We start from the raw sequence: 27172 nt of genomic DNA, 5'->3' as shown, positions 1-27172 counted from the left end.
CAAATTAAAGCAAAGGGCTTAACAGGGAAATCACCATAGAAGAAGGCCATCTTTTACAATCTCGAAGAGATCATTAGTGGAAGGATCTAGCGAATGATCTTTCTATGATATGTGTAAAGGTGTACTATGTGTAACTCTATTTTATGTTGGCCAGTAGATGCTTTGATTCCAAGACAGAGCGAGTAATGGGCATATAATCGTATTAGTATGTAATGCAGCAACTATCACCAATTATCACCCATAAATGATAGAATGTAATATAAAGTGGTGGTCTTTAGGATGTTTAGGATGTAGGACTGAATTGAAGGAAAATATTTCTGTTATGGGGGAGGGGGGAGGGCTATATAGTGCGGTCAGAAGAGGTAAAAGGCCCTGTTTCTTTCACTGTTCAAAGTAACATGATAAACAATGAAAAGCAATTTTTTTTTTTTTTTTTGTTTTTTTTATCAGCAACAGAAAAATTGAAATATTAATTTAGAATAGAAAGATACAACTAGAGGTTGTAAAAAAAACAGCAAACCCAAAAAGCCAGCCCAAATTTTCACATGAGCCCAAAACATGGGTTGTCTCTGAATTCCTTGTTTAGCTAGGCCATCTGCCATGCTGTTTGCAGATCTTCTAATCCATCTTATTTGGATGAGCATATCTCTAGAAAGCTGTTTGAAGTGCCTGAATTCATTCCTTAGCTGCCAAATTACCCCTTCCTCAGTTTTGATCAGCAACATGTCCAGTTCAGATTTGCCGCACCACTGCGGCTAACCCTACTTCCTGCAGCGTTGGTTGTGAATTGCTCGAGGGAGACGATGATAGACCATCGTTTTGGTACATCATCTCCCCATCTCCTTTGGTCACGTGCCTACTTAAAAGGGCACGTGGATTTTTAAGGTCTGGGTCCACCCGATTTAAAAAAGTCGGCCCATTCACTTGCCTAGACCCATTAGATCTTGATGGGCCTTGGCCCAACCCTCTATCCCTTTGCCAGTCACGTGTTTACTTAAAACATGTGACTGGTTGACTAGCCTCGGTTCATTGGACCAAACTGAACCAGCTCACAGGACTGGCTTGAACCCTGAAACCTTGCTGACCTTTGTTCATTTTGTTTTGAAATTTGAACTTGAACAAGCCCGTCTCCATTTAATTCCCCTGTCACTGACTGAACATAGGACCTGCCATCCCTCAGCCCACCTTGCCATGCAGACTTTCCCCAAGTGTTTAAATCATCCTCTTTTTTCTCTTTTTTTCTTGGGAACCTCAGTTGCCTTAACTTCTCTTGTAGAGACTACACTGCCTTGCAAACCACACAACCAAGCCTGTTTTGTCTCTTCATCTTCCTCTCTTCTTCCCTCCTTCCATAGTTGGGCTTCAATGGAGGTAGCAAGCCAAACGGGGTAAACTAAACCATCTGAAACAACCTCTATCTTCTTTGGAATATCACTGGGTTTAATACCACCTAACATCACTACAACTGAATGGAGATTACAATCAAACACACCATCTAATATTGCATCACAGACTACAACTATTGACTGTAATACTTCCTCCTTCCAGAGGTTGAAAAGTAACCCAACCAATCTGACTATTACATTGTCCTCAATCACAAAACTTTTGGTATTGAAGAGAGGACACCATTTCGAGACTGTGGCAGCACCAGCCTCTGAGTGAATAATTAAAGCTGAAATCTCTACTTCATCTTCACCCAGATCTAACAAAGCTTTACAAGAGGCATAAGGAGTAATCACCATCGGCTTTTGCAGGTTTAATTCTCTGAGTATCACCTACGCAATACCTCCTTTGGTGAACTTGAGGTTTCCACTACAAATTTCTTCCCCCAGTTCTCCTTTCCTACTGATGCTACTAGTTTAGAACTTCTTTTTCCTTTTTCTGCAATCAACCAGTTTCTGTCACTGGGTTCTTCCATTCTCTTTTGTATACCCCCTTTCTTTTCCTTTGCTACAGCCTCTACTTGTTTTGTTTTCAGCTGCTGAATAAAGTCACTCAGTACCTGTGCCACTGCCTTCCAACCATTACCCCTTCTACTTTCTGGGAAGCAGACCACCTGCTTCTTTCTTCCTCCAAAGAATTCCTGCAGAGTTATGTAACACCTTTTGCATTCTTTTTGCATTCCAACTGATACCTCTTTCTTCCATCAAGGTTGAGCTTCGTAAAGTTCATTTGTTTACCTTTAGAACTTGCTTCTAAACAAACTTCTGCATCCATTCGATCACTTCAAGACCTTCCTCCCTAATCTTCAAGCTCTGCTGGCCTCTGATCCTTACCTCTTCAAGAATGAAAACTAATCTTTATCTCTTTCCTCCATTTTGCAACTTCTACAAACCTGTTCTCCATCTCTCTTCTCTCACTCATTGGAATCGGCTGATTGAGAATATGGATACTATGTTGGCGGATTGAAAGTCAGAACAATAACTTCCTTGACTCCACCCCTTCTTTTCTTCTTCATACTCTTCTTTTATATTAGTATTTTTTCACCAGCTTTTCTGGGTCTAGAACAGGGCTTCACCCCTTCTTTTCTTCTTCATATTTCTTCTATTATTTTAATATTTTTTCACCAGTTTTTTTGAGTCTAGAACAGGGGCTCTGCCACCTACTTTTCACATTCATTTTCTTTTATTTTAGTATTTGTTCCCTATGTTTTGTTGATCTCAAATAGGGGCTCCACCACCTTCAGTTCTTTTAAGTTCCAACTCCTAAGTTATAAGTTGTAACTCTAATAAATTGTTTTGCCTACTTGAAGCAGCACACACAAGCACAAAAGTGCAGAATACATAAATCCAAAGAAATTAGTTCAGAATGGGTAGAAATCCATCAACTTATTATTTTTAAATTCCATCGCCTAGGTGAGGGCTAGGTGCCTAGGTGCCCGGGCGCCCCGCCATGGTCACATAGCCTTGCCTTGGCACCTTGGAAACTATGAGCAATAGTTCTTTTTCTTTACTTCTGTAAGTGCTTCCATGATGAAATCTAGTTCCTACTCAAACTTTGGTGGACAGCAAGCTGTATCTTTGTTTATTCATATCTATTTTTCATCATTAGTCACCCAAATTACCTTCTGTCACACTGGAAAGTCCACTACTAGATATGGAAGTTGTAGCACCCCTACTTGCCTGCCATAACTTTTAGTGAGGATTATGAATTATGCCATTCTGATGGGACCCTATGATTTCATGAAACATGCACTAATCTAGACCATGATTTGATGTTAGATGCATAACTGAAATCTATAGGCCTAGACATAAGCCGATAGATGCATATGTTAATGAAGTAACAAAAGTTGATTAAGCAAGCCAAAAGAGCCAGGCTATGGCATTTGAATCATATCTACCTGATGAGCACGGCAAATGATATCTAGATCATGTTTTTGAAGGAATTCAGTGACCTTGTCAGCTCCAAATGTATATGATACACCTCTGTCATTTTCTCCCGATCCTTGTATATCTTTATCAGGATCAGCCCATAGCAAATCACAGAGAAGTCCCTGATCGGGCACATCAACAGGGCGAGCAATATTCCGTATCTGATCCAAGTTCTTCAAGTCAGGGGACAATCCTCCATGCATGCAAAGGATCTTGTCATCAATAAGAGCAGCCACTGGCAGGCAATTGAAGCAATCTGTAAATGTCTTCCAAAGGCGGACATTAAACCTTCTCTTGCACTCGTCATAAAACCCATATATTCGGTTGATGGAAGCACACTCATGGTTGCCCCGAAGAAGGAAAAAGTTCTTCGGGTATTTAATTTTGTATGCAAGGAGAAGGCAAATGGTCTCTATGCTCTGCTTATCACAGTCCACATAATCCCCAAGGAAGAGATAATTTGCTGCAGGTGGGAGTCCACCATATTCAAAAAGCCGAAGAAGATCAGAATACTGACCATGGATATCTCCTGCCAAAGAGTCAAGTAGTTCAGCAATGGAGATTTCATTATTAAAGCAAATGAATGGAGCTACACTTTTACTCCACACACAATATTTGCAGTTTAACAGAAAATGTGGTAATTGAATTAGAGAACTTGGTAAATATGATAATTATCTTTATGCATTTGCATTAGCTGTGTAGACACATGGGTAGATGCCCAACAAAACAAACAACTTGCTCCTTCCGGTACTTAATAAAATTCAAAATATGGCTGCCTTTGCTCTGAGATACTCATTACTCAATCGAAATCCACAATCATTTTTCTCAAATATCAATCAAAACAATCATAAAAGCATGTAGATAATGGGAGTTGTCATTTTTGTATCTAAGATAACAGGCTTTGGAAAGGCAAACATATGCTGTTACCATGTGTTAGACAATGTCTGTTATAAAATCTGATTAATCTTAACACCTATGATGTGACACATAGGATGAAGTCAACAAAAAGATAAATGCTTAGATATGAATATTTGTCCTCTATTAGTTCTTTATTGGGTAAAAACCAACCTGGTGGAGTCTGTGGATGAGACACTGATCCTGAACATTACAGGAGTTGGTCCATGAGGGTCCCCATGTTTCATTGATCTCGACTTGTTCAACACTTGATTGTTCTAAACATGTTCACCACATAGTTTGGCTAAGGAAAACAACATCAGGGAAAGAAAGTTGGATGCGAGCGTGAATTCACATCCAGTTAGTCTTCTTGGCTCTATGTTCCCTGCTCTCCCAGGCCATTTGAACGACCATCACCAATCTTGTAGTTCTTTCCATTGGCCCTTTACTCCCAATCTTTTCTTCTCTCTTTTGCCCTTCCATCTCCCTTTATTCTCCTTTACTTTCTTCTAAAGTTCATCATGGATCTTTCCATGCTACAAAATGGAGAAAATCTCATTTCAATTGAAACTAAAACCTTTCCCTCCATCATATCTCTGACCCTAGTGACTCAATCTTTCAATGAGGGAGAGTAGTAGAGAAAAGTGTGAAAAAGACGTAATTACATGACATTCAGATTTTCTGCTCACAGACATCTGATCTAATACATCTCCAAAACTATGGGATAAGTTCCTTGGAATCTTGGACAAAATAAGCATTTTTTATGGTAAAGAAAAATTCATTAAATCAAAATGAAGACACAAAAATAGGTTGTAAGGAATTACCCACAAAGGACAAGATAACCAACAAGCATCCTAAACTCCCCATCATGACCAATCAAATAAGAACTTACATAGACTAATGGCGGTATGGCAAACATAACGGGTATGGCACACTTTGAAAACTATGACCCAAATATAAGAATCATTTCAAACAAGAAAAAACAAGGATTCTCTCAGACCTCTATCCAAAAATCATACTCCAACCATCAGAATCGCCCTCATCAGGTATCAAAAATGTCTCCAAATATGGTTACCGGTGTCAACTAAACTCCTACCCCATTCTTTTTTTTTTTTTTTTTGATAATTAACTCCCACCCCATTCTTTTCAATTGTCCCTCACATAGTGTTCTGTTTCTAAAACTTCCCCCGATTTCTGCTCTCTTATTTCCCCATCTTCCAACTGTTCAGAAAACTCCCCTCCTAAATATAACACTCCCAACACTTCCCTCATTTCAACTTGAGTTTCTTTACCAATGACTTTCTTCAGAATAAGCATTTTTTTAAGTGGTATATTTATATTGCTGTAAAGCAGGGAAACTCCTACTTCATTTATAATGGAGTATTGAGATATATACTCAGATGAACAAAACAAAGAACAGAATGTACACAAGACAGCTTGCATCAAAGAGAGAGAGAGAGATGGAATCCCAGTAACACTGGATTGCTTAGCTGTAACCCCAGGAATTGCTGAGTCCCTCTTTGCCAGCAGATCAGGTATCACTCAGTCCTATGCATAACAACCTCTATGATGGAAGCTTTTGAGTCAAAGATCTGGCTGTAGCACTCTTTCCAGATAGCTTAAAAAAGAGCAAATGGTGTTACTTTATTTTAATTTTTGAGAAAGGATAACAAAAATGTGATTAAATAAAAGAGGTAGTATATTCCGATAGGTAGAAGGTTAGAAGGGTGGGATGTTCTCTGAAAATCTTGATGAGCTTCCCAACTCTGCTAGGTAAGATATAAGGGCTAAGGAGAGTTCCTATGGCGTCTAGGAGTCAGCATGGATTATCTCTTACATAGAAAGTATTGAAATGGGCTATAGTGGCCACTGCCATTAAGATAGTTGATGCTCACAGCAGAGATCATCTGAGACCATTTGAAGCAAACAAAACTTTTTTCTTTCCAAATCCTGGTTTTAGCCTTCTAGAAGGGAAGTGCTAGTCATGGAGCTGAGAAATGCATTCTTTACCAAATAAATGCCTGGAAGTAACACGATTTTAAAGCCTTTCTTTCCAGATGCAATCGAGATGTAAATTGTTTGCTTCCCTTTCGACCAGAGGTTGCTAGAGATTTTCACTTGAATCAGGGAACTATATATAGGTATTGTAGGTGTTGGATAGAGCACATTGATGCTCTGTGACCTCAAGATGGATATGATCAGGGTGTCTGGCAACAAAGCTATATCAATTCCTCAGTCAACTAGCTCAGTTCTGTTAAAAATTGTTATCACAAAATGCAATGCCCAATCATCTCTACTGAGACCAAATTTTTTTTTTATACGACTGCTTAGAAATGATCAAATTTAATCATGCCTCAACATATAATATATAAGCAAATGAGTCTAATCTCTTTGGTAAGATTATGCATGTTATAGATGACATAGTAAGACAGAAGGCATTTATACTAATGAGTTCTATTTGCAAATTTCAGGTGCAAATATAATTATCATTTCCATTTTCAGGATTTGACATTGGAGAAAGTAATTTTGCTTTGTTATGGAGAACAGAAAAAGGAACCTCCTTCTAAAACCATTTCCAATAAGTTTCAGATTTATCTTGACACGATGCATTGCAATGTTTTGAAAAATTGGTGCAAAACTGCATCAAATTACTTGCAGAAAATAATGGATTTTTAGCTCCTCTAAAGTGCTACAAGAAATGGTAAAGTGCAAAAGGCATCATCAGGCTGGCATAGAGATACAAATGTGGACAACCAGAAGCAACACCAAAAAAACTTTAAAATTATTTTCATTTGAGTCATAAATCACAGCCATAAAATCTAATAGACCATTCAGGTATTGAATGGTCTTTATATTTATTTATTTTAAAAGCCAATAGACCATTACTACTAATATAAACAGCAATAAAAGTACTTGAGAAGTTGACAAACCATTACAAAGGCATATAACACAAAAGAATCTACCAAACAAAATATAAACAAAGGAAGGCATTTTTAAAATAGGTGCATGCCTTTTGAAAAGGGCAATGCCATGTACCCTATGATTCAAATCCAGAACAATCATCCAACAAGCCAAATTCTCTGAAAACTGGACTCAACTTGATTCAGTTCAACAGAGACATATACCAATTATACTGGGTCAGCTACATTTATCATATCATAATTCCAGCCCATCCTAGGTCCCTCTGCCAAACCACGAGTCATCAGGTCATTTCTCAGTTTTCACAACCTCAACCCATAGCTTTTGGCATTCTCCTAGTACCTAGATGACCATCAGCTCGCATCAAATAACTCCTTATTGGTGCTCTAGATGGTTTTCGAGAACATCTCCAAGCCACTTAGTCCACTTCTCATATTTTTTGTAGAAGATGCTTTAGTTCAAGTTATTTTTATTAGCACTTGAATGTACAATGCCCTCATCTGAAATGGAATCATTTATGGTCATTAGGGAAAAAAGTTCATTGCTTGATATCTTGAAGCGATCACATCCCCATCTTGACTTAGAATCCAAAACAATAAAGAATGCAATGAAATCATTTTATTGCAGATGCCAAACACACCAAGGTTCAAAGTGGTTTTCAGGGTCACTGATACTTTAAATAATAAGGGTTATGTGATTTTAATTGTTTTAAATATTAATAACTGATTAGACATGTCCACTGTCAAATTGTCAAACCAACAGACTTAAAAAAAAAAAAAAAAAAAAAAAAAAAAAGAGTATTAATAGAAATAAACTCTCTAGAAAATTTAAGTAGCATGTTGCTGATCAAACTGAGGAAGGGGTAATTTGGCAGCTAAGGAATGAATTCAGGCACTTCAAACAGCTTTCTAGAGATATGCTCATCCAAATAAGATGAATTAGAAGATCTGCATACAGCATGGCAGATGGCCTAGCTAAACAAGGAATTCAGAGACAACCCATGTTTTGGGCTCATGTGAAAATTTGGGCTGGCTTTTTGGGTTTGCTGTTTTTTTTACAACCTCTAGTTGTATCTTTCTATTCTAAATTAATATTTCAATTTTTCTATTACTGATCAAAACAAACAAAAAAAAAATTGCTTATCATGTTACTTTGAATAGTGAAAGAAACAGGGCCTTTTACCTCTTCTGACCGCACTATATAACCCTCCCCTTCCCCCATAACAGAAATATTTTCTTTCAATTCAGTTCTACATCCTAAAGACCACCACTTTATATTACATTCTATCATTTATGGGCAATAATTGGTGACAGTTGCTGCATTACATACTAATACGATTATATGCCCATTACTCGCTGTCTCGGAATCAAAGCATCTACTGGCCAACATAAAATAGAGTTACACATAGTACACCTTTACACATATCATAGAAAGATCATTCGCTATGATCTTTTACAATCTCAACCCAAAACCATAAACTGCATAAAAAAATGAATTCAAATTCAACGTTTACGCATTCAAGCTGCAGATCCTATAATAGTACTCACCCGAAGGAAGACTTCAAAATCCTATACCCTCCTCGTCCATGTCCCGATATGGTTCGATCAAACACGCAGCCCTCTCTTCCTCAGTCAAAGACTCTCCAACGGTTTTCAGCTCCGACGTCCTGGAAAGCAAGTTTCTGATTGTCACTCGCCCGATCTCCCTCCTCATTGAGAGGAACTGCAGAAACCAGCCGCCAAATCAAGAAAATAGACAAAACATCGAAGTAACCCACAAACAAGAAAGCTACTTGGGTTTTAGGGTTTTGAGGATTACTCACATAGGAATTCAAGCTGCGAAAATCCACCTGAGTGAACTGGCTCTGGAGCCATGGATCGCCATTCGCAGGTAAGTCTGAGGAAATCGAGTGGTTTTGTTCTCTGTTTTCTATTTTCACCCGAAGGAAGACTTCAAAATCCTATACCTCCTCGTCCGTGTCCCGATACGATTCGATCAAACACGCAGCCCTCTCTTCCTCAGTCAAAGACTCTCCAACGGTTTTCAGCTCCGACGTCCTGGAAAGCAAGTTTCTGATTGTCACTCGCCCGATCTCCCTCCTCATTGAGAGGAACTGCAGAAACCAGCCGCCAAATCAAGAAAATAGACAAAACATCGAAGTAACCCACAAACAAGAAAGCTACTTGGGTTTTAGGGTTTTGAGGATTACTCACATAGGAATTCAAGCTGCGAAGCTCCACCTGAGTGAACTGGCTCTGGAGCCATGGATCGCCATTCACAGGTAAGTCTGAGGAAATCGAGTGGTTTTGTTCTCTGTTCTCTTTTCTAAGAAGCACGATATCGAACTCTTGTCTGAATGGACCAACTCTTATATAGAAATTAATCGATGATCTCTTGCTCTCAGGTCGATTGATAAGGATTTAGACCGTTACAAAATCAATTTAAATGACAGGGTAAAGCGTATCAAAGATTGCAGAATAAATACCACGATTCTTACAACGGTATATTTAAAATTCTAACAGAATTAGTCATCGAGCGGTGGTGGCCTTCGGGAATTACCGTGTCCTTCACCTCCATCCAAAGTAGCCAGACAGAAATACTTATCAAAAAGGGAATAAGCAGCCAGACAGAAAAAGAGAACGGAGTGGGGAGAGGGAATTTTCAGAACGTCCGAAGCCCGTTCATTGGCCGGGCTCGGGCTTGCGTTTTGTCAAAATTCTAATGGGCCTAGACAGAAGCCCGAGTCCGAGATAGTGTAAAGTTGGGACCGAAGTCCGGATTGTGAGAGTCTACGTTTTATGCACTCGTGGGTTTATTGGATACGTGATCCCACCATTCCGAAGTGACCACATTGGCATTTCGACAAAAACACTAATATTAACGAGTGTTCAGCCGTTAGCTGAACAAACCCGATTTAACCACCCGCAAAAGGACAAAATTCAAAAACAGGGCTTCTTTCAAAAGTGTCCCTTACATAACTGTTTAATTTCTATGACAAGTAGGGGTGTACATTCGGTTTGGTTCGGTTCAAACCGATGACCTAACCCACTACTTAGTTTGGTCATATCCCTCAATTGAACCGAATGAAACAGGGTTTAAACTGAACCAATCCATACCGTATTTAAAAAATAAAAGGACTGAGTTAGTAGAAAAAGGGAAAAATCAAACAAGAGTTAGTAATTAGTAAATACTAATTAGCAATTACTCTTTGATAGTTTGACTCCTAACCCAACTCGGGCACTCCAATGTGGTTGTCTTTTGTGTTTCCCACTTACTAGTTACTAGTAATTACTAAATACTAATTAGTAAAGTAGTAATTAATTTAAATTTGTGTTCTTATTTAGTATTGATACTAACAAAAATTCCGATTGGGCTCAATGCCTAAAGGGAGATTTAAGGAAAAGAGTAATATATAAAACAATAATTAAATTAAGGGAAATTTTCTAATTAGTACCGTATACTTTGGGCCTAGTGTCACTTTGGTCCCCAAACTTTAAAATATGACAAATCAATACTTGAACTTTCAAAATGTGCCAATCCAATACCTGTCGTTAACCAGCCCATTAAACAGTCATTAAGTGGCATTTAAAAAGACATAAACACCATTTGAGTGTCATCTAATTGTCTTTAGCAACCATCCAAACGTTGACCAAAAATGAATAGTCTCAAATCATTGTCTCTTCTATTCATGAAAGTTGGGGTCATGTCTTAGTGGGCATTATAGTGACTCCAACTTTCTTGAATAGAAGAGGCAAGGATTTGACACTGTTCATTATTTTATCAACATTTGGATGGTTGATAAAGAGAATTAGATGACACACGAAAGGCATTTGTGTCTTTTTAAATGCCACTTAACGCATGGTTAATGGTAGGTACTGGATTGGCACGTTTTGAAAGTTCGGGTACCGAATTATCATGTTTTAATGTTTGGGGAGTAAAATGACACTAGGACTAAAGTACAAGGTAGTAATCGAGAATTTTTTCCTTAAATTAGTGAAACATAATACAATTAATATAAATAATTAATTATATAATATACAATTTTATATAGTATAGTAGTTTGGTTTTCTGTTCGATTTTATTAAATTTTTAACACATCAAAAACCGAACCAAACCAATACCTGAATTAGCTTATTCATCTTGGTTCAGTTCGTTTTTCGGTTTTTTATCCAAATTTGAACAACCCACTTTCCAAGGGAGAGGATTAGAAGTGTAAATCGAGCTGTTCTGGGCCGTAACAAGATTTTGGACCAGACCTGCACACGGGTCGTGCTGGGCACAACACAATCATGTGGATCATGCTGGGTTGGGGGTTTCAAGTCCATAGGCCTGCACGACACAGCCCAACAAGTAGCACAACCTACAAGCCCGCAATGGATCGAGAGTAGCCCATTCGAGAAACTAGCCCTTGGGGCCCTTAGGGGACCCCCCCCCCCCCCAAACATCTAGTTTCAACTTTTTTTCAAGGGGCTTTTATAGACATACCACCTCGATCAACAACTATAAGCCTATAAATAGCTAGTTTGGGACAATAATGCCCCTTCAATAACTATATCCTATAATTATATATCAACTAGTTTGAGACATTTGGGGCATTTGGGTAAAGTGATAGATACTTTACAATAACCAAAATACCCCTTTTAACAACTAAAAAACTGCTAGTATTTAGGGTATTTTAGGCAATTGAATTATTTTTAATTCCTATAAATAACCCTATCCTCCACTATTCTCACCACACCAATTTAGCAATTCTTTTCTCAATTCTCATACTCTCAGTCTCATCTCATACAATCGCATACTGTCATACACTTAGCAATTTAGGAGGCTTTGAGGCTTCGACCGTTAAAATCAAGTTGAGATTCTAAACTGGTAATCCGATCATGCAAAAATTGCAAGGGTAGCATTAGGCACTTGGATAGACATTTGCTCTTCAATGAGAAACAAGAAAAATACATCTACTTCAAAGATTATTTGTTAGATGTTAAGGATAAATTACAAGACAAAGGAGGTCATGACACTACTACACTTGATGAAGCGATGATTAAAGTCATGGAGATGGAGTAATTTTTTTTCAATTTTATTTAAATTATTTGCTATTTTTTCAACAATGTAATTTTTTATTTTCAATTTATAATTTTTATATTTTAAATGAAATAGTATTCCTATTTTTTTACAATTTGTTATCCATTTTGTATTTTGGTAATTTTTTTTTTCATTTCTTTGTTAGATTTTTTGTTTTTTCAAAATAAAATGCCAAAATGACAACAAAAAAAAATCAATATGGGCCTTTCTGGCCCAATTCGGCCCAGGCGCAAAGCCCGACCCATATTCCCAATCGGTATGACTTGTAGCTCGCTTGTCCCAAACTTGCACGAGCTCGAGTTGTGGGTCGTGTCTGGCTAACCCCACAAATTATCCCATAGGAGGGAAGAACGGTCCGGCTCGGCCCACAGGCCAACATGACACAATCTGCTCTTTGTGCGGTCTACATGCGGGTAGTGCCATGCTGGCCTAACATGACCCGATTTACACCTCTAGTTAGAAATCAGTGTTGACGTGGCACTGTCTGACCCGTTGGACCTAGACGCTCCAAACCAGTGACCTATGACCCAAAGGCAAAAATGTTTTAGCCTTTGGGTCGGTTTTTAAAACATTACCTTTTTTCCTATTTTGAAACACTGGTAGATTTTTTTTCTCCGATCCTCAATCATGACGAATCCACATTTGAGGTTGATGGAACAGGAAAATCAAGGTATAGTGTCACACTCTCAACTCAAATGGATTCTGAGATTAAAACCTTTTGCAAACCTTTTCCATAAAATAATATATACTACTTTAAAATAATAAAATTACGTTTATTATTGGGACAGGACAGGTACATCCTATCCCACACCTCACTAAACATATTAGTTACCCTAAAAATAGTCTCCGATAGAGAGAGAGAGAGAGAGAGAGAGAGAAATAATTTGTTAGGAAAATAATTAATTAATTAATTAGTTAATTAAAGAATTCAATAAATTAAGTAAATAGAAATCTATGGATAATAATTTACTTTAATTTTATAAAATAGATAAATCAATAATTAACTTTAACAAAAAAATATAAATAAATATTCACTTGTGATTGGTGCAAGACTAGTCCAAGCTATCCCCAACCAAACTTGCATCATTGACAACCGTAAATATTGGTCACTGGTTGAATTAAATAAATAAAACTTTGTGGAGAATAATTTATTTAATATATTAAAACAAATAACTGAATAAATTAATTTAGTAAAATAAATAAATAAATTTTCTGTTATTATTGGGACAAGGCATGTACAGCCTATTCGACACTAGAACTAATCCGTTGTTCATAAATTAAATCATTAATTAGATGAACAATTAAGTTACGTAAATAAATAAAAACTATGGATAATAATTTACTAACTTTTGGAAAAATAAATAAATATCCAAACTATCTAGATCTAAACCCAATCCATTGACAACCCTAAATATGTAACTCAGGAGGGAGGGGAGAGAGAGAGAGAGAGAGAGAAATAGTTTGTTTATAAACTTAAATAATTTAGTAAGTTCAGTAAATATTTTTTAACTTAATAGCATAACTATATTAGTAATTAGGTGAGAAAATGAGAGGAACAATGAATTTCCTCACCATGATTCGGGCTCTATATGAACTTCAGGCTCATGCTCAAGATGTAGGCCCGAAGTTCAACTTGGACTCAGACTTGCGTATAAATATGTTCTATTGATCCCGTTAATAATTTAAAACCAAGTTGAGACCTAACCTACTAATAGCCCTAAATATTAGGCTTAGGGAGAGAGATTGAAATAACTAAATAGTTAAATAAATTATTAATTACTTGAATACTTTAGTAAATTAAAAAATAGAAATCTATGGATAATATTTTACTTAATTTTGTAAAATAAACAAATCAACAATTTACTTTAATAAAATAACTAAATACTCATTTATTATTGTGTGTCGGGTTGAATCAAATAAATAAAAATTTATACATAATAGTTTATCTAATGTATATAAATGAATAATTTAGTTTAGTAAAATAAATAAATAAATAAGTTTTCATTTATTATTGGGACAGGACAGGTACATGCCATCCCACTCTAGACCTAACTTGTTGATAGCCCAAAATAATTTGTTAGTAAACTAAATTATTAATTAATTGAATAATTTATTAAACTAAATGAATAAAATTTGTAGATAGTAATTTAGTTAATTTAGTAAAATAAAAAATAAAGAAATATCCATATAATTGGTTATTACAAATCTATTCATTAGTAAAATCATCTAGTGAGTACAGACAACCATAAGTTGTTGAATCAAATTTTTATAATAAAGATACACCACATTCTTGCAATCTGGAAATATGCTTGCAGATCATATGGGTAAAGTATATGAACTGCTTTCAAAATTCACACTTGCAGCAGATTGGGCACCCATATTGACAAGAAAAGCAATACATACTCCTACCCCTAATGTTTCATTATAAAGATGAGTCTTAAACGAAATAAATCCATTTAAAGTAATCAAATAATAACAGCATTAGAAGATATTTACACTTGCAACAACAGATTGAGTGCCCATATTGACAAGAAAAGCAACCCATATTGACAAGAAGATATTCACACAACATTAAACAAGAATAAATCCATTTCAAAGCATGTGGTTAACTTTCAAATGTTTCTTTGCTAGTGTTGGTATGGATTAAAATTCTAGTACTTCGTCAACACCAGCATGTGGGCACAAATTCATGACAGATTGCATTTTCTTGGTCTTTTACAAGCCAACAACCAAGTTGAGCATATATCCAATTAATAACTAATTGCATTCAATCTCATCCAAAAACCCAATGGAAAAGATTTTTGTTTCAATTGGTAATTTTTTGAGGAATTAGAGTAATGTGTCCAACATTGATTTGTCAGAAAGATGTGAATAAAGTTTTGGACAGGGTCATTATTGCTAAAAGTTCATGACTATTAGCAATCCGCAAACCTTTTCCTTTTGAACAATTAAATGACCAATGAAAATTAAGAAGCACCGGTGAGAAAATTGGACATACTGATTTGTACTCAAAAGGGAGCTAGAAAGTTAAAAATCTGCCCAGGAAGAGGAAGAGAGAGAGATTGCACAAATGAACCAAAATTCAAAAGGAAAAAAAAACCACGATATTCAAGCATCTAACAAATCCCTAAAACTAAAACATCTATTAATTGTTGCAAAATACAACCAACAACAGTTCTTTGTCTAATTAGGAAAAAAAGGCTAAAAAAGGTATTATAACAGATTTATTAAATTTAGGCAAAGCACATCAATCTGAACCAACTCAGATTACAAAGAAAGAGAGTACTTGCCTATCAAAATAAAATTGAGAATCAAAAGCATTACCTGGTAATCTGATTCCATCATCACCAACAAGAATAATAATCTCCTTGGCCAGGCTCGACTCAATATTTAAGGCCAATGGTTGGGTTGGGCTCGTACTTGGGCTTGAATATGTTCTTTTGCAGGGGTGGAGCTAGAAAATTTTCATGAAGGGGCCAAAACGTAAGGTGAAATTTGGGGGTCTGGGGGGAATAAATATGGATGATTAAATGAGGGACACCCCATTGGGGTGGAGAGTGGGGGAGGGGAAATTTTAGGGGTGCAAATCGGATTGTCCCGAGTTAACTATTTACACTGTTTCGGGCTCAGGCTTCAGGTTGGGCCTATTGAAATTTTGACAAAATCCCAACCCTAACCCGGAAAAGTTGCACCCCTAGAAAATTTACATGGAATAGTGGGGATTTTTTGGCCACAGGGGAGCCATGGCTCCCTTGGGTACCCTGCCTCCACCCCTGTTCTTTTGATATAAAGACAAAGCCCAGCCTGAACTTGGCCTAAATTAGATAAATATTTTTTTAACTTAATAAAATAATAGATGTTTATTAATGGCATCATTACAAATAATTAGATATTTATCAACAATTACATAAGAGGGATTTTTAGCAATTTTTTTAATAAAAATAAATAAATAAAATTATTTCACTTAATATAAATATATAAATAATTATGCAATAAAATGAGAAACAAAGAATTAAAATTTCCTAGTCATTTTTTGGGCTTTATATGAGGGTCGGCCTCAAGCTTAAGGTCTAGGCTTGATGGCTAGCCTAGGCTCAGACTTGGGCTTGAATATGTTTTGCTGATATGAAGGCAAAGACCGACTTGAACCTGGCACGGACCGTGAACCGATTTAATCCCAACTGATACCTAACCTATTGATAGCCCTAATATTAGGCTCGGAGAGAGAGAGAGAGAGAGAGAGAGAGAGAGAGAGAAATAACTTATTTGTTAAATATTGGTCATGGGTTGAATTAAATAAATAAAAATTTATGGAGAATAATTTATTTCATCTATTAAAACAAATAAATGACTAATTTAATTTAGTAAAGTAAATAAATAAAATTTCAGTTATTATTGGGACAAGACATGTATAGCCTATCCAACAACATAACTAATCCATTGATCGACTTAAAAGGGAGAGAGAAAGAGAAATACTTTGTTCATAAATTAAATCATTAATTAATTGAATAATTTAGTTAAGTAACAAAATAAAATCTATGGATAATAATATACTAACTTTTGGTAAAATAAATAAATATCCAAGCTATCTAGATCTAAACCTAATCCGTCGACAACCCTAAATATTTAACTCGGGGAGGGAGAGAGAGAGAAATAACTTGTTTATAGAGTAAACAATTTAGTAAAATTCAATAAATAACTTTCTTAACTTAATAACATAACTATACAAATAATTGGGTAAGAAAATGAGAGAGAAACAAAGAATTTTCTCACCGTTATGAACATCGGGCTCATGCCCAAGATTTAGGCCCGAAGGCCGACCTAAGCTCAGACTTGGGCTTAAATATACTCTATTGATATAAACGCAAATCCCAATCCAAACCTGGCCCAACCCATTAATAATTTTAATTCCAAATGAGACCTAACCTACTAATAGCCCTAAATATTAGGCTCGGGGAGAGAGATTGAAATAACTTAATTTTTAAATAAATTATTAACTACTTGAATAATTTAGTAAATTAAAAAATAAAAACCTATGGATAATATTTTACTTAATTTTGTAAAATAAGCAAATCAATGATTTAATTTAATAAAATAACTAAATATTTATTTATTATTGGGTGTTGGGTTGAATCAAATAAATAAAAAATTATACATAATAGTTTATCTAATGTATTAAAATATATAAATGAATAATTTGGTTTAGTAAAATAAATAAATAAAATGTCATTTATTATTGGGGCAGGATAGATACATATCCCACTCTAGACCTAACTCGTTGATAGCCCAAAAAATAAGGATCCAGAGAGAGAGAGAGAGAGAGAAATAATTTGTTAATAATATAATTTATTAAGCTAAATAATAAAATCTGTAGATAAAGATTTAATTCATATAGTAAAATAATAAATAAATAAATAAATAAGTAAATATCCAAACTATCTAAAACCAACCCAAAATATTGGACTCAGGGAGAGGGAGAGGGAGATTGAGGGAAATAATATGTTGATAAAATTAAATAAATAAAATCTTTAACTTACTAAATTAAATATATAAATTAATTGGTGAGGAAATGAGAGAGTACTAAAAAATAACAATTTCCTCGCTGGGCTTGACTCAAGAGATAGACCTGATGGTTGGGTTGGGCTTGAAGTTGGGCTTCAATATATTCTACTGATATAAAGACAAAGCCCTTCCCGAACATGGCACTACCTGTGAATAGGTTTAATCCCAACTCAGACCCTAAACTCTTCATAAATTATTAATTAATGAAATAAATTAGTAAATTAAATAAATAGAAATCTATGGATAATAATTTACATATATTTGTAAAAATATAAATGAATAATTTAATTTAATAAAATATCCAAGCTACGTAAAACAAACCCCACCCATTGACAACCTTTAAATGTTGGACACAGAGCGGTAATAAAGAGAGGGAAATAATTAAATAATCCAATAAATTAAATCAACAAAGTCTTTTAACTTTTTAAAATAAGTATAAAAATAATTAGGCAAGAGAGAATAGTTAGCTCTTCATTAATGACATCATTGTAAATAGTTACATGTTAGAAACAAATATGGAAGAGAGATTTCTAGGAAATGAGAGAGAAACAAAGAATAAAAATTTCCTTATCGCAATCTGAGCTTTATATGATCAGGCACGCTCAAAATCTTAGCTTGATGGTTGGCCTAGGCTTAGACTTGGGCTTTAATAAGTTCTGTTGATATAAAGGCAAAGACCAACCTAAAAATGGCCCGAACAACCGATACCTATCCTATTGATAACCCTAAATATTAGGCTCAGGTTGGGAGAGAGAGAGAGAGAGAGAAATAACTTATTAGTTAAATGAATTATAATTACTTGAATAGTTTAATAAATTAAATAAATAGGAATCAATGGATAACAATTTACTTAAGTTTGAACAAAAGTTAATGATTAATTTGTTTTAGTAAAATAAATTAATAAAAATTCATTTATTATTGGGACAGGACATGTACAGCCTATCACATACCTGACCAAACATATTGATTGCCCTAAAAATAGGCTCCGGGATGAGAGAAATAATTTGTTAGGAAAATAATTTATTAATTAAGAATTTAGTAAATTAAGTAAATAGAAATCTATAGATAATAATTTACTTAATTTTGTAAAATAGATAAATCAATAATTAACTTTAGCAAAAATAAATAAATATTCACTTGTGATTGGTGCAAGACTGGCCCAAGCTATCCAGATCCAAACCCGCACCATTGACAACCCTAAATATTGGTCACGAATTGAATTAAATAAAAAATTATGGAGAATAATTTATTTAATCTATTAAAACAAATAATGAATAATTTAATTTAACAAAATAAATAAATAAATTTTTAGTTATTATTGGGACAAGACATGTATAGCCTATCCGACACCAGAACCAATCCATTGATAGTCTTAAAAAGGGAGAAAGAAAGATAAATACTTTGTTCATAAATTAAATCATTAATTAGTTGAATAATTTAGTTAAGTAAATAAATAAAATCTATGGATAATAATTTACTAACTTTTGGTAAAATAAATAAATATCCAAGATATGTAGATCTAAAACCAATCCATTGACAACCCTAAATATTTAACTCACGGAGAGAGAGAGAGAGAGAGAGAGAGAGAGAGAATTTGTTTATAAAGTAAATAATTTAGTAAATTCAATAAATTATTTTTTTAACTTAATAGAATAACAATATAAATAATTAGGTGACAATGAGAGAGAAATAAAGAATTTCATCATCGTGCTTTAGGCTCTATGTAAATGTTGGGCTTATGCTCAAGATCTAGGCCCAAAGGTCGATTTGGACTCAGACTTGGGCATAAATATGTTATATTGATATAAACGCAAATCCCAACCCAACCCTAGCCTGACCAGTTAATAATTTTAATCCCAAATGAAACCTGACCTACTAATAGCCCTAAATATTAGACTTAGGGAGAGAGATTGAAATAACTAAATAGTTAAATAAATTATTAATTACTTGAATAATTTAGTAAATTAAAAAATAGAAATCAATGGATAATATTTTACTTAATTTTGTAAGATAAACAAATCAACAATTTAATTTAATAAAATAACTAAACACTCATTTATTATTGGGTGTCGGCTTGAATCAAATACATAAAAATTTATACATAATAGTTTATCTAATGTATTTAAATATATAAACGAATAATTTAGTTTAGTAAAATAAATAAATAAATAAATAAATAAATAAAGAAAGAAATAAATAAAATTTCATTAATTATTGGGACGGGACAGGTACATGCTATACCACACTAGACCTAACTCGTTGATAACCCAAAAAATAAGGATCCAAAGAAAGAGAAAAATAAATTATTAATTAATTTATTAAACTAAATAATAAAATCTATATATAATGACTCAATTCATTTAGTAAAATAATAAATAAATATCCAATCTATCTAAAACCAAGCTTGGCCCTTTGATAACCCAAAATATTAAACTCGGGGAGGGAGAGATATAGTGAAATAATTTTTTGATAAAATTAAATCATTTTGAAAATTAAATAAATAAAAAATTTTAACTTACTAAATTAAATATATAAATAAATTGGTGAGGAAATAAGAGAGTAATAAACAATAACACTTTCCTCACCAGGCTCGACTCAAGAGATAGGTCTATTGGTTGGGTTGGGCTTAAAGTTGGGCTTCAATATATTCTATTGAATAAAGACAAAGTCCAACCCAAACTTGGCACTGCCTGTTAACAAGTTTAATCCCAACCTTCTTAACTTGATAATAAATTATTAATTAATGAAGTCAATTAGTTATTTAAATAAATAGAAATCTATGGATAATAATTTTCTTAATTTTTTAAAATATATAATTGAATAATTTAATTTAATAAAAAAAATAAATATCCAAGCTACCTACACCAATCCCCACCTGTTGACAACCCTTAAATATTGGACACCGAGCAGTAAGATAGAGAGGGATATAATTAAATAATCTAATAATTTAAATTTATAAAATCTTTTAACTTTTTTAAATAAGTATATAAATAATTAGGCAAGAAAAAGAGAGAGTAGTAAGCTCTTTATTAATGGCATCATTGTCATGTTAGCAACAAATATGGACGAGAGATTTCTAGAAAATGAGAAAGAGACAAAGAACAAAAATTTCCTTATCGCAATCCGAGCTTTATATGATGGTCGGGCATAGGCTCAAAATCTGGGCTTGATGGTTGGCCTAGGCTTAGACTTGGGCCTTAATAAGTTCTGTTGATATAAAGGCAAAGCCCAAACCAGATGTGGCCCAACCAATGAAAAGTTTTAACCCTAAACGATACCTATCCAATTTATAAACCTAATTATTTTGCTCGGGTTGGGGGGGGAATCTATGGATTATTAACTACTTGAATAATTTAATAAATTAAATAAATAGGAACCAATGGATACCAATTTAGTTAATTTTGTAAAATAATTAATGATTAATTTGGTTTAGTAAAATAAATAAAAAAAATTACATTTATTATTGGGACGGGACAGGTACATCCTATCCCACACCTCACTAAACATATTGATTACCCTAAAAATAGTCTCCGGGAGAGAGGGAGAGAGAGAGAGAGAGAGAAATTTACTTAATTAATTAATTAGTTAATTAAAGAATTCAATAAAATAAGTAAATAGAAATTTATGAATAATAATTTACTTAATTTTATAAAATAGATAAATCAATAATTAACTTTAACAAAAAATAAAAAATAAATATTCACTTGTGATTGGTGCAAGGCTAGTCCAAGCTATCCCCAACCAAAATTGCATCATTGATAACCGTAAATATTGGTTACAGGTCGAATTAAATAAATAAAACTTTATGGAGAATAATTTATTTAATATATTAAAACAAATAAATGAATAATTTAATTTAGTAAAATAAATAAATAAATTTTCTGTTATTATTGGGACAAGACATGTACAACCTATTCGACACCAGAACTAATCTGTTGTTCATAAATTAAATCATTAATTAGATGAATAATTTAGTTACGTAAATAAATAAAAACTATGGATAATAATTTACTAACTTTTGGAAAAATAAATAAATATCCAAAGTATCTAGATCTAAACCCAATCCATTGAGAACCCTAAATATGTAACTCAGGAGGGAGAGTGAGAGAGAAATAATTTGTTTATAAACTAAAATAATTTAGTAAGTTCAGTGAATATTTTTTAACTTAATAGCATAATATATAAGTAATTAGGTGAGAAAATGAGAGGAACAATGAATTTCCTCACCATGATTCGGGCTCTATATGAACTTCAGGCTCATACTCAAGATGTAGGCCCAAAGTTCAACCTGGACTCAAACTTGCGCATAAATATGTTCTATTGATTCGGTTAATAATTTTAATCCAAGTTGAGACCTAACCTACTAATAGCCCTAAATATTAGGCTTAGAGAGAGAGATTGAAATAACTAAATAGTTAAATAAATTATTAATTACTTGAATACTTTAGTAAATTAAAAAATAGAAATCTATGGATAATATTTTACTTAATTTTGTAAAATAAACAAATCAACAATTTAATTTAATAAAATAACTAAATACTCTTTTATTATTGGGTGTTGGGTTGAATCAAATAAATAAAAATTTATACATAATAGTTTATCTAAAAAATTTAAATATATAAACGAATAATTTAGTTTAGTAAAATAAATAAATAAATAAAATTTCATTAATTATTGGGACGGGACAGGTACATGCTATACCACACTAGACCAAACTCGTTGATAACCCAAAAAATAAGGATCCAGAGAAAGAGAAAAATAAATTATTAATTAATTTATTAAACTAAATAATAAAATCTATATATAATGACTCAATTCATTTTGTAAAATAATAAATAAATATCCAATCTATCTAAAACCAAGCCCGGCCCATTGATAACCCAAAATATTAGACTCGGGGAGGGAGAGATATAGTGAAATAATTTTTTGATAAAATTAAATCGTTTAGCAAATTAAATAAATAAAAAATTTTAACTTACTAAATTAAATATATAAATAAATTGGTGAGGAAATAAGAGATTAATAAACAATAACACTTTCCTCGCCGGTCTCGACTCAAGAGATAGGTCTAATGGTTGGGTTGGGCTTAAAGTTTGGCTTCAATATATTCTATTGAATAAAGACAAAGTCCAACCCAAATATGGCACTTCCTGTGAACAAGTTTAATCTCAACCTCCTTAACTTGTTAATAAATTATTAATTAATGAAGTCAATTAGTTATTTAAATAAATATAAATCTATGGATAATAATTTTCTCATTATGAAATTGCCAGTTCTTTGAAATATTTCGATATGAAATACGGAAACTTCTTTTTTGATCATTAAAAGTTTAGGTTAGTTGGTTTTGCACATTCACGTTTACATCGCCAGAAATGGATTAGTTGGAATCGGTTCCTATAGGTTCTGTTTGGCACTTACAAGTCTAAGTGAGTGGATTTAGCTTATTTAGATAGATTTAAAATGTTTGTCTAAGTGAAAGTGGTGATTTTAGTGGGGTAATATGCTCGGTATTTGTTGGTTGATGTGATTTATATCAAGTCATGTCTCAATTATTCTGCATGTTGTTTAAATGGGATTGTTTGGATTGGTCCTTTTTTATTTGCTTTGTTTTGATTTGAGTAGGAAATGTTTCACTTTTTGATGGAGTTGAATTGATTTCCCAAATTCTCTAAATATGTTGGTTTTCTTTAACTTAGATTTGGGAGAATATCCGACCCGTGGTATAAGTTATAGTGGGTTTGTTTAATTAACAATAGTGTGATTAGAATTTTAATAAGCTCTATTCTTGTGGGTTAAATTGATCAAGTCAAGTTTCATCTTTTGTTTATTTTAGATTGTGTTGACGGGATGGTTTGGATCGATGAACGTTTATTTGTTTTATTTTCCTACGAGTTGGTGTATTTTATTTTGTTGAGGAGTTGACCTGATTTCCTATTTCATTTAGGTATGCCAAGTTCTTTTCAGTTAGTAAGGGGATTTTGTTTTGCTAATATGCTTTGTTAGTGGGTATTGATTTGATTGATGTTTGAATGGTTTGCCATGGCTTGGTTAGTTTTGGAAAATCTATATTTCCTCCTACCTAGGTTTGGCCCAGGATTAGGAAGAATGGGTTTGATTAAGTTTAATTATATTCGATATCTATCGGATGGTTTCTCTATGTTGAGTTTGATTTATTTGCATCAGGGTTGGTTGGTTAGAAATGGAATAATCTCAAATTGTCCTCATCTTGTTTCGTGTTGATTGACTCTTGTTTAGTTTTTGAATTGATAGATTAGGACGGTTTGGATAGTTTTGGATTACTTGGATTGATTCAGCTACGATATTCTTTGATGGCATCGTTATGGGAAGCTAATCTATAGCTCTGGTTGGATTTTTTAAATAAAGTGGATAATTTCTTCCTATGCTTCTGTTTTATCGGTTACGGAATGATGGTTTGGGCAAACATGAAATGGTTGTGTTGATTCCAATTTGGGTTGGCCATGTTGGCTTTTTGTTAGTGCTCTGTTGTAACAGACTATATTGGGTGGATTGTTTTATGATGCTGAGAGTGATCGCTGTTTGTAATTTGGCACTAATTGTTTAATGTGTTTTTCGTTAGGATTTTTGATGACTTTTCTCTTTATGAAATTGCCAGTGCTTTGAAATATTTTGATATGAAATACGGAAATTTCTTTTTTGATCATTATAATTTTAGATTAGTTGGTTTGGCACATGCACGTTTACATCGCCAGAAATGGATTAGTTGGAATTGGTTCTTATAGGTTCTGTTTGGCACTTACAAGTCTGAGTGAGTGGATTTAGCTTATTTAGAGAGATTTAAAAGGTTCGTCTAAGTGAATGTGGTGATTTTAGTGGGGTAATATGCTCGGTATTTGTTGGTTGATGTTATTTATATCAAGTCATGTCTCAATTATTCTGTATGTTGTTTAAATGGGATTGTTTGGATTGGTCGTCTTTTAATTGCTTTGTTTTGATTTGAGTAGGAAATGTTTCGCTTTTTGATGGAGTTGAGTTGATTTTCCAAATTCTCTAAATATGTTGGTTTTGTTTAAATTAGATTTCGGAGAATATTCGGCCCATGTTATAAGTTATATAGTGGGTTTGTTTAATTAACAATAGTGTGATTAGAATTTTAATAAGCTCTATTCTTGTGGGTTAAATTGATCAAGTCACGTTTCATCACTTGTTTATTTTAGATTGTGTTGACGGGACGGTTTGGATCTATGAACGTTTATTTGTTTTATTTTCCAACGAGTTGGTGTATTTTATTTTGTTGAGGAGTTGACCTGATTTCCTATATCATTTAGGTATGCCGAGTTCTTTTCTGTTAGTAAGGGGATTTATTTTTGCTAATATGGTTTGTTAGTGGGTATTGATTTGATTGATGTTTGAATGGTTTGCCACGGCTTGGTTACTTTTGGAAAATCTGTATTTCCTCCTACCTAGGTTTGGCCCAGGATTGGGAAGAATGGGTTTGATTAAGTTTATCTATATTCGATATCTACCAGATGGTTTTTTCTATGTTGAGTTTGATTCATTTGCATCAATATTGGTTGGTTAGAAAGGGAATAATCTCAAATTGTCCACATCTTGTTTCGTTTGGATTGACTATTGTTTATTTTTTGAAATGATAGATTAGGATGGTTTGGATAGTTTTGGATTGTTTGGATTGATTTCAGCTATGGTCTTCTTTGAGGGCATCGTTATGGGAAGCTAATATATAGCTCTGGTTGGATTTTTTAAATAAAGTGGATAATTTATTCCTATGCTTCTGTTTTATCGGTTACGGAATGATGGTTTGGGCAGACATGAAATGGTTTTGTTGATTCCAATTTGGGTTGGCCTTGTTGATTTTTGTTAGTGCTCTGTTGTAACAGACTATATTGGGTGGATTGTTTTAAGATGCTGAGAGTAATCACTGTTTGTAGTTTGGCACTAATAGTTTAATGTGTTTTTTGTTAGGATTTATGATGATTTTTCTCATTATGAAATTGCCAGTGCTTTAAAATATTTCGATATGAAATACGAAAACTTCTTTTTTGATCATTATAAGTTTAGGTTAGTTGGTTTGGCACATGCACGTTTACATCGCCGGAAATGGATTAAATGGAATCGGTTCCTATAAGTTCTGTTTGACGTTTACAAGTCTGAGTGAGTGGATTTAGCTTATTTAGAGAGATTTAAAAGGTTTGTCTAAGTGAAAATGGTGATTTTAGTGGGGTAATATGTTCGGTATTTTTTGGTTGATGTGATTTATATCAAGTCATGTCTCAATTATTCTGTATGTTGTTTAAATGGGATTGCTTGGATTGGTCCTTTTTTATTTGCTTTGTTTTGATTTGAGTAGGAAATGTTTCACTTTTTGATGGAGTTGAGTTGATTTTCCAAATTTTCTAAATATGTTGGTTTTGTTTAAATTAGATTTCGGAGAATATTCGGCCCATGGTATAAGTTATATAGTGGGTTTGTTTAATTAAGAATAGTGTGATTAGAATTTTAATAAGCTCTATTTCTTGTGGGTTAAATTGATCAAGTCAAGTTTCATCTTTTGTTTATTTTAGATTGTGTTGACGGGACGGTTTGGATCGATGAACGTTTATTTGTTTTATTTTCCTATGAGTTGGTGTATTTTATTTTGTTGAGGAGTTGACCTGATTTCTTATATCATTTAGGTATGCCGAGTTCTTTTCTGTTAGTAAGGGGATTTTGTTTTGCTACTATGGTTTGTTAGTGGGTATTGATTTGAATGATATTTGAATGGTTTGCCACGGCTTGGTTACTTTTGGAAAATCTGTATTTCCTCCTATCTAGGTTTGGCCTTGGATTAGGAATAATGGGTTTGATTAAGTTTAGCTATATTCGATATCTACCAGCTGGTTTTCTCTATGTTGAGTTTGATTCATTTGCATCAGGGTTGGTTGGTTAGAAATGGAATAATCTCAAATTGTCCACATCTTGTTTCGTGTGGATTGACTCTTGTTTAGTTTTTGAATTGATAGATTTGGACGGTTTAGATAGTTTTGGATTGTTTGGATTGATTCCGCTATGGTCTTCTTTGATGGCATCGTTATGGAAAGCTAATCTATAGCACTGGTTGAATTTTTTAAATAAAGTGGATAATTTCTTCCTATGCTTCTGTTTTATCGGTTACGGAATGATGGTTTGGGCCGACATGAAATGGTTGTGTTGATTCCAATTTGGGTTGGCCATGTTGGCTTTTTGTTAGTGCTCTGTTGTAACAGATTATTTTGGTTGGATTGTTTTAAGATGTTGAGAGTGATCGTTGTTTGTAGTTTGGAACTAATTGTTTGATGTGTTTTTTGTTAGGATTTTTGATGACTTTT

At 33.6% G+C, this 27172-nt stretch overlaps 1 protein-coding gene across 1 annotated transcript in view; it reads right to left on the bottom strand.

The window, feature by feature from the left end:
* LOC148791695 (uncharacterized) overlaps positions 1-27172 on the bottom strand; it is a 55830-nt gene that overhangs the window by 5780 nt on the left and 22878 nt on the right. Inside the window, exons 4-7 of the mRNA XM_088888293.1 lie at positions 9398-9536; positions 9151-9297; positions 8759-8906; positions 3341-3900 (exon numbers count right to left, since the gene is read on the bottom strand). Coding sequence (XP_088744419.1) covers positions 3341-3900; positions 8759-8906; positions 9151-9297; positions 9398-9536 — 994 coding nt within the window. The remainder of the gene's footprint in view (positions 1-3340; positions 3901-8758; positions 8907-9150; positions 9298-9397; positions 9537-27172) is intronic.

This window comes from Nelumbo nucifera, chromosome 5 (assembly GCF_055504915.1).
Source record: "Nelumbo nucifera cultivar China Antique chromosome 5, China Antique-T2T, whole genome shotgun sequence".
Taxonomy (NCBI): domain Eukaryota; kingdom Viridiplantae; phylum Streptophyta; class Magnoliopsida; order Proteales; family Nelumbonaceae; genus Nelumbo; species Nelumbo nucifera.
Note: the sequence above shows the minus strand (reverse complement) of the source record. Positions and strands in the feature narration are given on the sequence as shown.